General features: G+C 34.1%; 1 protein-coding gene across 4 annotated transcripts in view; it reads right to left on the reverse strand.

The window, feature by feature from the left end:
• Positions 1 to 2,264: 2,264 nt before the first annotated feature.
• The window catches only part of LOC113402235 (alpha-1,6-mannosyl-glycoprotein 2-beta-N-acetylglucosaminyltransferase), a 45,975-nt gene continuing 35,438 nt past the window's right edge, over positions 2,265 to 12,801 (reverse strand). For 2 of the 4 annotated variants that reach the window (XM_026642426.2, XM_026642427.2), the window contains 5 exons: positions 11,908 to 12,068; positions 9,256 to 9,387; positions 4,709 to 4,926; positions 3,603 to 3,782; positions 2,265 to 2,507 (listed from right to left, as the gene is read on the reverse strand). In XM_026642426.2, coding sequence (XP_026498211.2) covers positions 2,438 to 2,507; positions 3,603 to 3,782; positions 4,709 to 4,926; positions 9,256 to 9,387; positions 11,908 to 12,068 — 761 coding nt within the window. In that variant the 3' untranslated portion in view covers positions 2,265 to 2,437. The remainder of the gene's footprint in view (positions 2,508 to 3,602; positions 3,783 to 4,708; positions 4,927 to 9,255; positions 9,388 to 11,907; positions 12,069 to 12,801) is intronic. The other 2 variants (XM_026642428.2, XM_064220107.1) reach the window with 1 other exon arrangement.

A 12,801-nucleotide genomic window follows, 5' to 3' on the forward strand; every position in this document is an offset into this window, starting at 1 on the left:
GCAGTAATTAGAACGCATAACAAAAACTTTTATACAAAGAAAATATATTTCAGCACAAAAATAATAATTCCAAATTTAAAAGAGTACCATCAGCATAAAATATAACAAAAAAAAAAAATAAGATGCGTAAGACAGACATATTTTTCCTCAATTTTCTAATATCACACAAATATTCCAAAACAAAATTTCAATATAAAACATATATTTATACAGAAAATAAACATATATACGATACTGTAAATCCAAAAGGTCTTATGAAAAAATTTGTTAAGAAAAAAAATACTTAGAAACATTATAAATAAAATCGTTGCCATGGAAACACTTAAATAATATATATATAAGGAAATTAGCATTTATGCTCATCTATTAAGTACAATTTTAACATACGACCTTCGGCTCTAACAGCAGCGCTACCCATCTCTCTCTCGCATTAAAACAATTCATATATTAGACAAGGACAGATATAACAATTCAAGTTTATAATACTGTAATTTTAACATATCATTTATTAACTCACGATGCAAAACAACTAGAAACTTCAAAGCACCTTAATGTTTGTGAAAAAATAACGAAATTATATATTAAAAAAAAAAAAATCTTATCAATATAACTTGTCATTTTATAACAACATTTCGACAGCTCACTTGTTTTGCTAACCCTCAAGTACGATGTGGTCTAACAGACCGGATCTTTTAACACTGTCAAAAAAAATAGTGCAATGTATCGAATCACTTTGAATGCCTGAACAGATTTCGATGTATTTTTAACATTCATTCAGAGCAGTCGTGTATTTTAATATTTAAAGTATAATTTCTTTTCTAATTACAGTTAATTACAGTTCTTTTCTAATTACAATTAAGTACCCGATTACACAGGGTTAGTGACTCTTTTTTGGGCAATGTATACGTTTTTACAACAGGATCCTCGAAAACGTTCAAAATCGTTAGAGCGTTTGTGTGCTAAAGGATATTACAACCCTAATGACTCTTTAATTGACTGCACACCTTGGGAATGAAATGATCGCCTCCAGGCTGTTTCAAATAGCTAAAATATAATTATTATTGTACATGCAAAACGGAAAAAAAAAATATCCCGCTGAATTTCTTTCGCCGGTTCTTCTCAGGTCCGAGGTGTTAAATTCCGAACCGGTGGTAGACTTTTCACTGTCAATAAGCAAGTGTAAACACTTCTATATTTAATAAAGATTTTTGACTTTGACTTTGACTTTCTAATGGTATTGGAAACTGACAGCTGAAAACTTATACCTAGAAGGCTACGAACTAATAATAATTCTGTTACATTTTGGTGAACAAGTCCTTGTTCATTTGTCTTAATAACGAATAATATGATTAAAAACTATACAATTATGGCAACATATAATAACTTTGCACTAAATCTAGACTAATAAATGAGCAATGTCTTTGTAATACCTAACTGAAAAAACTACAAAACCAATACATACATACCAACTGACGCAGCTCGTTTCGGAGAAGGTTTTAATATATAAAAATATTTCCGTTAAGCCGATTTTTGTGATAATTTGAGTGGGTCCTAGATATTTTAAATTGTTATTTCATTCGAACGAACGTACGAGCCAGAATTATCACTTAAGTGAGATTCGCAGTTTCGCCCGCTCTATGCTTAGACCACTGACGTGACAAGCATGATTTACGTGAGACCAACTGACAGACGACCGAGACGAACTCTCAGCGACGTTAACATCGACTTTAAAAACGAATAAATTTCAAATTGAAAAAAAAAAAACTTAATAGACTAGATTTGTTCTTTTTTTATTTATATTACCTAATTATAAATAACCCAATTTATAAATATTAATGCTTTAAAAATACTTGATCGATTTTGATGCGGTTACAATGTCGACTTTATATGTGATAACGGGATTCATTGGGGTCTGTGAGACCAGAGTTCAGCACTTGAGGGTTAAAACAAATATGTCTATACTGATATCATACATAGTACGTAATATTTAATATAAAGACTCTATTATAAATATTTAAAAATATTTTTTAATTTTTAAGTTCGAATTTGTGCAACGTTATTAGTGTAACGCTTCTAACGCATAAATGTTTCAATTAATAGTGGATCAAAATATACTTCATCACGTAACATTAAAACAATTTCAATTTTTAATCAATCAAAAGTGTAACGACACATTCTTGCCGTTTCTGAATAGAATCTATATTCCAAACCAGCTTAACTTTAATTTTAAATTCATATTTCGATAACACTTTAAAGTAATTAAAAAAAAAAGTACATTCTGTATTCAATTCAACTACACAGCCGTCAGTTACAAATAATGACAGTTGACAGATAAAACAAGATGGCGGACGGATACATACATCGTGAGCTGTCAAAATATAATTACTCGTGTACGTTTTAGTTTAGTATTTGGTATAGCAGACCTGTATCATATTGACTACGTGTAATATATGTACTTTCTCATTTGACGCTCAACTCTTGTCATATTCGTGCACAGTTCTTGATCCCTGGAAGAGAGAATGTTAACTTAACTACCAGCAATTTCAGTCAAATTGATCACCAACGTCCACAGACGTTGGCGCTGTAAGAAGATTGAAGAAGAAGATTTATTATTTATTTTTCACACAGAAAACATCTATAAAACTATTACATGATTGCACTATGAGTAAAGACTTAACGTGTAATATAATATGGTCATTAAAAGAAGAACAGGTCAAGTACTGGCTATCCTAGCTAGGCTAAATTAAATGGCCTGTGTTAAGGATAATCAGTCCTCTCCCCGAAAGTTGAAATAATTAAAATACATTAGAGATCTATCGCCTGGGTATTACAAAACGTATCTTATGTAAAATGATACCCATTCCTTGAGACACACCAACGCGCCAGTAACCTTGGAAGCCAAGATGTTGTGTCCCTTGTGCTTTTAGTCATCCCTCAAACCGGAACACAACAATACCGAATCCTGCTGTTTGACGGTAGAATACCTGACGAGTGGGTGGTACCTACACAGACGGGCTTGCACAAAGCCTGCCACCAAGTAAATAAGATTATATTTCTGTTAATTGTTTATGTTTTCTTTCGTCATTTAATATACGTAACCCATCAATGATGAACTTCTAAACGATTTCGGCTACTGCAACCGATCTTAAGACGAGCGTAGCGCATCACGCGTATGACATCACTCTCATAATTAAATTAATAGTTATAGTATTTAAATAGTAATTAAAGTTAACTATTTTTACATTATTACCAAAACCTAATTTGTAATCGATAAACGTATCTTTACAAAAATATCAATGGCAGAATAAAATTGGGCACATGCCATGTTATGAAAAGAAAAAACTTTACCAAAATGACTACCGAGCATCTATTGTGTGTTTTATAATTGAAATTGTTCTTTGATACAACTAATTATATAGTTCTGACCGATTTATCACATTCGTTTCATCTCTTTCTCATATATCGTACAATGTTAAGTTAAACAGAGACAGGGCGACATCTGTCAACACCGATATTTAATCCAAATATCCGTTACACAACCGGTGTCACAAAAACAGATATCGTCCATACCTAACGGCTTACTTGTCTCGCCTCTATCTTACCTCAAGTCCCCCCACCCTCCATTCCCCTTAATTAATTTCTTATTGTGCTTCGCGCCACCGGCGCTGATCGTCGCCGTCACTCGCGCCGGGAACAGGTACGACTTCGCGTCCTGGAGCAACTTCTGCACTTTGCTGATAACAGTTGACGCGTTGCAGTTGGATTTCTTATGATGAAAACCGCTGGAAGAGATTATAATTTTTCTTTATACAAATGTCATTATCAGTATATCTATGAGCCGAGATGGCCCAGTGGTAATTTGGTGCTTAATTTGTGTTTATAATCCATCTCGTGCTAGGCGGTGAAGGAAAACATCGTGAGGAAACCTGCATGTGTCTAATGTCAACGAAATTCTGCCACATGTGTATTCCACCAATCCGCATTGGAGCAGCCTGGTGGAATATGCCCCAAAACCTTCTCCTCAAAGGGAGAGGAGGCCTTAGCCCAGCAGCGGGAAATTTACAGGCTGCTAATGTAAAAAAAACAATGTAATGTATCTATACTAATATCAGTTTTCGCCCGCACGCGTTTTAAGTGTTGGTTGTCAGACCTTAGGCATAAAAAAGTATGATTCGGTTCAGCCGAACGAAGTCGCTGCCGACTTTTAGTTATATTATAAATCTTAGATCCAAAATGTTTGACAAATAGTATTGAGAGGTACTTTGGAGTTTCAAGTTGGTAGGAGCTAGTTATAAGCCCTCATGGACCTGCCAATGGAACACCTGATGGTAAGTGGATACCACTATAAATAGGAAGGGGCACACCTTCATCAATGATTAGATCTACACATAAAACTACAAGTATTTTAATTAAAAAATTAACAGCCAGTTAATATCCAACTGCTGGGCCAAAGCCTCATCTTCTTATGAGAAGATTTCGAGCTCCACCACGCTGCTCCAATGCAGATGGATATATATGCAGAATCTATTTGAAAAAACACATGCAGGTTTCAAGTTCCCTCGCGATGTTTCCCTTCACCAAGTACGAGATAAATTATTAACCCAAGTACATGAAAATTCAGTGTTTTGAATCCGCAATTACGGTTATGCACGCGTTCTAAACACTTGGCCATCTCGGCAATATACAATAAGTAAATTTATCCACTTACCATTCTCCAATATGGAATACCCTGGGACCTTTGCAGAGTATCACTTTAAACTTCTCTCTTCCAGGTCTATTCTGGGACAGGTGCAGTAACGAGTAGTCCCAATTGTAATCATCATAAGCGCAGAACTGTTCTTGGAGCTCAAGAATATTAGTCCAGACTGTTCTATTGAACACCATGCCCATGTTATGCATGCTGGAATGCCATGGAGTTATTTCCACCTGGAATTTTAGAGGAAATACAATGAGACGACATAATTTTTTTTTTTCGTTATCTTTCAATGTCAAAATCTGTCACCTTGCTGCTTGAAGAATGTGTTTATTAATACAGATAATACAATAGATTAGGCGGAATAATTTAGACCTTTTCTTGCTCATTTTAAAATTTGCTATTACAAAAAAGTCTCTTATTTTTGTAATATTACTATAATATACTTATTTTATTTCAAATATACTTTTAATTTTATTTTTAAAAACGATGTGTAAACGATTTTGCTTACCTAGTCTACATTATTATCTGTAAGAATTCAAACTTAAATTTTAAGTTAAATGCATATGCAATATTTATTATAAAGTCATTCTTTACAGCCTTATAATATATATAACTATTAATATAATTACCAAAACCACATTTATAATTGATAAATCTCTAACGTGTTTTAAAAAATATCAATGGCAGAATAGAATGGGACGCATGCCATGCTATGAAAAAAAAAAAAACTAGCAAATTAAAAATGACTACCAAGCATCTATTGTAAACAATCTCTAGTTAATAATAATAAAAATTGTTAATATAATATCCTCATCTGTAGCTAATGATATCGTTCTGACTGATTTCGGTTTCAGCGGTCAACCTCAAAGTACATCAGCCAACTATAGTAGCGTAGCTATCGTAGGGCCCCGGAGCTCAGGGGGCCTCTAACTTTGAAAAGAACGGCTCAGCCAACTCAGCAGCTCCCGAAGAAAAAAACCTCGACCCTGCTCAAAAGATATTTTTTTTCCTATCTATAATTTTGAAGGGCAATATAAGAAGGGATGAGGACCTGATTCTTTTTCTATTCACCGAGGCCCTTGTCCACGTACGCCACTGCAACTATACAGGACATATTATAGTGCACAGATGTGTGCACAAGCACAGTTGCACTCTCATGATCCGATGGGCAATTCCGTCCGGAAAGAGTTCAGGCGTAGAACCAACGGCTTTAAGTCCTTTCCACGGTACGGGACACATTTCCAACGGTCAGACTCCGAGAATTTTTCGACAGATAAACCCATTAATCCTATATCGGTCCTACTATGAGATCTGCGGTCTTATATCTATCTAAGCACTAGATCAACTAAATAGACGACATACGTCCATAGTATTTGAATCTCTTTCTTATGTTGGCTAGAAAGAATATTTGCTCAACACCGCCCATAGACAGTGGACATTCCTTACATAACCCCAATGCGCTAACAACCTCGGGAGCTAAGATGTTATGTCCCTTGTGGGTGTAGTTACACTGACTCACCTTTCAAACCGAAACACAACAATACTAAGTATTTGCTGTTGTATGTGATGGGTACCTACCCAGACAGCTTTCAGAAAGCCCTACAACCAAGTAAAGTATTGTATTATCCGTCAAATTAAGAAATTGTTTACACCAGACCTTGATATCACTACGATACAAATAAAAAAAAAAACGACAACTATTAAAAGTCATTCAAAAGTCTATTTGAATAGACACTTATAAATGCACAGATAAAAAAATCATGCGTAGAAAACTGAGGAAATGAAAACTAGAAGATTTTATTCTATAAGATCGTGTTCAGAAATGCTCTAACGCACAGAGTCACACCTAAACTAATTAAGATTTGAAAATAGAAAAACAATTTTTGTGTCAATAATCCTTTGTTTTTTTTTTTTAATTTACTATAGCAAAGACAGAACATTATAAGGCTTAGAAAAAATTGTATAATTATTAAAGAATAACTAAATAATATACATATAATGTTAATAATGAAAGCTTTAAGACATTGGAAGCGTGTTTGTGTTACATCTTTACTAATATTACAGATTCGAAAGTAACTATGTTGTTCTTTCGCGGTTCAAACGCTTAACCGAATTTGATGAGATTTGTATAAAGCAAGCTTGAACCTCAATTAAGGACAAGTTTCTTCTTTAAACCTCAAATCTACGACCGTCACCAAATACCACTTAAATTAGATTCACAGCGTGTATTGAGAAATGTATACTTGTCTCTTTTTAACAACAGATTCTCTGCCTCCTTCATTTAAAAATTACATAAAAAGTTACGTCATATATAAACATTAAAACATCTAGTTTCTGATACTCTGATCAAAATAAAGTTTACTAATTTAGCTTTAATCTGAATTGCTATTCATTCATTGGTCGATAGAATAACGTCAGATGATGACGTGATCAACGACCAATTAACGTTCAGTATTAAATCACGTTACTTTGTTTCGATTTCCGTACACATAAATAACACTGAATGGTCATTGGTCAGTAACTGACGATGACGCGATAGCCGACCAATGATTACAAGAGGTATAAATCAATCCTTATTTCAAAATCAACGTGTAATTACAACTAAGATATTCTGTATTTAAACTGGCTCTCTGATTACTGTGAATGTTATGTGAAACGATTATGATTGAATATCTACGTGCTATTATAAAATTAAATACATTAAACGAGCTAAACAAAGATAAATTATATGCATCTCACCGTATAGTGTCTATAACAAACAAACATCGTTATAATTAAAATTATTTTAACGGGCAACACTTTACAATTTGACGTCTGACATCGGCCATTTTAGATTTCGATGACGTCATTTGTCACGTTCTTAACTAAATAGAACTAAATATAAATTTAAAAAAATACTAGTTTGCTTTTATTAAATTTGAATATAATGACGTCATCGATCCAATATGGCGACCATGACAAGTTCAATATATTCGTCATTATAGGGTTAGTCCGTTATTAAGCCATGCTATATGATTCCAATGGCAGTCGAAGTACAGATAAACGAACATTTGATTTACATATTGCTTGCGATGCTACTATTCCACTTAAATACTCATATCCACTTTGATTCTTAGCGAATCCACAATTAATAAAACAGATGAATTATTGACCAGTGACGTCACGACAATTCAAGGTCAAAGTTGTTTATTATCTTCTCCTCCCATTGAAATGGACCGTACAAAGTTCTATATACAAAATTCTATGGATATGTTTATATAATCTAAGTAAATGAGTATCAACATATGATATACATTAAAATGAATCAATATATCAGTTTATTTGGAAACCATTGTTATAAGATCGATTTATTATTGATTTAACTATTTAACATAATATACAGGGTGTATAAAAAAGTTAGACACATTATATTTATTGAAATACTTTCTATAAAATATATATATATCTTTAGAGTTCCTTGTGTATGTAGTTACACTGACTAATTCTTCCAACCGGAATACAAAAAAAAATTGGCCTATTAAACTCTACCACCTAGCAGATAGCAGTATTCCAATCGTGACATACTGATTCATTTCTTAATATATATTTACAATTTAATCTATAATTACCGATATCGTGCATCACTACATGGTATGAAACTTCACTATGGTCGAACAGAACATCGACATATAAAAAAAAATATGTCAGATGTTTTTTAAAATTAATTTTTCATTGTTAAACCACTTTACAGTGATCTGATTAGTTACTAAGTCTCAACCTTTATTTTTAAAGGCATTATCTCTATAAAGCCGAGATGGCCCAGTGGTCAGAACGCGTGCATCTTAACCGATGATTTCGGGTTCAAACCCAGGCAAGCACCACTGAATTTTCATGTGCTTAATTTGTGTTTATAATTCATCTCGTGCTTGGCGGTGAAGGAAAACATCGTGAGGAAACCTGCATGTGTCTAATTTCAACGAAATTCTGCCACATGTGTATTCCACCAACCCGCATTGGAGCAGCGTGGTGGAATATGCTCCATTCCTTCTCCTCAACGGGAGAGGAGGCCTTAGCCCAGCAGTGGGAAATTTACAGGCTGATTATGTTTATCTCTATAAATAATTCGAAACTCTTTTTTGACAGGTCGATTTTATTGACATCTGCAAAAATTACCACAGATACGGTAAATATCATCTTGCGAGCAAAAACAAAAAATAAATCTGTCTACTCTTAATCCGTGGTTATCAAGTAGATGATATATTTTGAAGTACATATGAAGCAATCCATCCAAATTACGCAATAAAATCAAGTGTGTGTTTTTTTAAATCAACTAAATACAGTAGCATGCCAAGCTTAAGCCGTGTTAGTAACATGCAGATTTAACAATAAAAAAATAAAAATAAAAAAAGACATTTATTTAAAAAAAAAAGAATAATAAAAATTTCGAATCAAATTTAAAAAAAGAACTTGCAAAATTCGACACCGAGAATTGATTACAAAAAAAAAAAAACTAACCATTCTAGCAATAAACTGGGGTATCTAAGGAGGTTCGGTATAAAACAGTTTTCAATGTACCAAACCTTTTGCGTGTTCGCATATAAATTCGGATAGACTTGGTAGTTCCATGTTTGCGTGTCGTGTTGCCGTTTTCTTCTCTCTTCGCTGATAGCACGGACTTGCTGTATGTAGTTCAGGGTAAGGTGCTTCTTTCTCTATTAACCACGTGATAAGGTTCAAAATCGATTGCCATATTTATCTATTATACAACATTGTTAGGCGGACGGTTACACGGGTCACGTGATGGGTTGTCACCAATTCCCAATAGACATTGGCGCTGTAAGAAATATTAACTATTCCTTACATCGCCAATGCGCCACCAACCTAGGAAACTAAGATGTTATGTCCCTTGTGCCAGTAGTTACACTGACTCACTGACTTTAAACCGGAACACAGCAATACTAAGTACAGTTTGGCGGTAGAATATCTGATGAGTGGGTGGTACCTACGCAGACGGGCTTGCACAAAGCCGTACCACCAATTTTGTAAGTAAGTAAGTAATCGCTTCAAGATAGCTTTGTCTCTTTCGCACTTTACCTTATCTAATTTACACCATAGATAACGTTATATTTAGTGTCAATAAATATAATTTGAATGCATTTAATTATTATATAAAACTGAACTAAACCTATACCCGCGCGAAATTTATAAAACGCAAACTTCCAACTCCTGTTTTACTCAAAACAGCTTCGTCTTTAGAAAACGGTATTTTTTCGAAAATCCATTAATTAATATCGTTGATTATTCGAGTTTTTACCAATGATATCGCGTCAATTCAAGATCATATGTTATTCATTTGGCTTTTGTCCTCTTGTGGTTGGAATATAGTTTCTGTCTGCGAACTGTCTGCATGTTGACAACTAGCTGAATAACCAGCTTTATCTGCGCGTAATTTATAAAAGTTCCAACCCCCGTTTTACCCCCCTTAGTTTCGCGAGATCCGTTTTAGCGGATGTCTACACCCTATAAGGAACCTACTTGCCAAATCTCAAGTTTGTAAGTGATATTAGTTTCTGAGATTTCGTGATTAATCAGTGAGTGGTATCCTTAACACGGTCTATGTAAATAACTCGTAAACGATAACAAGTTTAACTCTTTTTAAAGTAAATAATTATATTTAAACATAGTCTTTTTAGGTTACTTTGTAACCTAACATATATAAGCTTATTTTGTAACACTGTAACCTTTCGCCAATAAATTAATAATATTATCAGCAAGCGATTTATTAACCAACGTAAACAATACAAGAATCGATTATAATTATCGAATAGCAATTAAAATAAATCGATATTCGAAATGTCATAATTTTAATACAGATTAGAAATTAAATAAATAAAACATTGATTAGGCTGTGCGGATCTATTTTCTTTTTAATTATTAATGTTATTTGTGTAAAAACAACAATCGCTGTGTATCATTTTTTTTTTAAAGCAACAACATTGAATGATTGACTGATGATCTGTGAATGGATGAACGTAAACCGAATGAAACATTCTTCAATCGATTTTATTAATAATGTAAAAGTTTCTTTGCCTCTCAGAATCATAACTCCACACTTATACTTCCTAAATATATGTAAATAAAAAAAATCCCCTGGAATTATGATCTCGTCGTACACATATAATATACCGATCGAAAAAGGAATAAAGTTAAACAAACCACAGATAAACATATTCCAAGCGAATTGCTAATATCTCAGTACAGGTCATGATGAATATTTATTCGACGACATCCGTGGTCGAGTATTTTGTACACCGGTTTTCATGGGTACGCCACTCCGAGTCGATGTAGAAAAAGTTCATTAGTTTTCTATGTTGTCTTGGGTCTGGATGCTTGTGGTACCGTCGCTACTTCTGATTTTCCATAACACAAGTGCTTTAGCTACTTACATTGGGATCAGAGTAATGTATGTGATGTTGTCCGATATTTATTATTTATTTATTTTTATATATTATATACTAATATCGTAACCCGTTTTTTGTCCCGTTGTTTGTGGTTATGGGACGATAGTTGCACATAAAAACATGCTATGGTCTCATTTTAAAGAGCTCCAGCAGTAGATGTGCAGACAAATAAAGAGATTGCAATTTACTAAATTGTTACGATTTAAGAAATAATTAATTTTAGAGAGCGGAAAAAAGTTACTTGTCGGTTAGAGAGCGGTACTACGTCTGTATTATAAAAAAATGAAAAACGTAAACAAAATTAAAGTAAATTGCTGTCGACAAACTATAATTCTAACTGAACTAATGTATACTATTCGATATTAAAAATTTCATTTAAAAAAGGTTTCATCATTTTAGCGCCAAATGTAGACGAGTGACTTGCAGTTTACAATGAAATTAAATCAAAACAAAACCTGTCATAGGTTTCGAAATTGCCAAAAAATCTTTTAAACAAACGCGAAGTTTCACGGGAGACACACTAGTCCTTATTTATAATACAACACCATTCCACAAAAATACTTATATTTCCGATGACGGTTATAAAAAAACGCATTTTTTTCTCGTACCCATAAGGAATATCACAGATTATACAAGCTCTCGACCAATGATATCGCGTCCATTCAAGGTCAAATGTTGTTTATTTGGCTTTACTCCTCTCGTGATTGGAACAACAGGCTTTAGACAGTATTAGATTAAAAAAAATGTATGAAAATGTTATGCTATACATACCTTATCGCTCGTGCTGTGGTACTGATAAGTCTTAAGATATGTCCCGAGACATAAGATCTCGCATTGAGGACACGTTTTATCGGCGGTGGTCCGGAGTAGACTGAGGATGTGTATGAAATCCTCCGCCACATAGTGATCCTCTTCTAGAAATACCACCATACCTGTTAAGCGAAAACAATATTGTACTAGGGTAGCATAACCTATCAGATACGTCATAGGACGTCTATAGACATTGGCTGTTTAATATTGAGACAAGTAGAGTGAAGTTAGGATCGGGTGGAAGAGGCGATATATTAACGGTGTGAAGTAAGGCGATTATAGGGGACAGCATCCTGGTATCACTACGGGTACAAGGCTTAGTTGGTGGAAGGGTTGGTTGCAAGTTCTGGTAAGTACCACCCACTCATCATATATTGTACTGTCAAGCAGCAATACTTAGAAATTAATTTTTGGAACACATAAATTCTAAGTATTGTTGTGTTCCGGTTTGAAGGGCGTGAGCCAGTGTAACTACAAGCACAAGGCACATAACATCTGGTTCCGAAGGTTGGTGGCGCATTGGCGGTGTAAGGAATGGTTAATATTTCTTACAGCGCCAATGTCTATTGGGAATTGGCGGCAACCCATCACGTGATCCATGTAACCGTCCGCCTAACAATGTTGTATAATAAATAAGGAGCAATGGCGATGTAAGGAATGTTTAATATTGTTTACAGCGCCAATGTCTATGGACAGCGGTGGCTAAGATGTTATGTCCCTTGTGCCAGTAAAGTGAACCGTCAATTCAATGTCAACCGCAAACCCTCCCACCCTCAGATAACCTGTCCCTTTCTCTCTCGTTAACTCTATCTCTTTCTATTATATACGATTTTACAAAAAAACCTAGTTTTAATT

Source organism: Vanessa tameamea, chromosome 31 (genome assembly GCF_037043105.1).
Source record: "Vanessa tameamea isolate UH-Manoa-2023 chromosome 31, ilVanTame1 primary haplotype, whole genome shotgun sequence".
NCBI classification, from domain to species: domain Eukaryota; kingdom Metazoa; phylum Arthropoda; class Insecta; order Lepidoptera; family Nymphalidae; genus Vanessa; species Vanessa tameamea.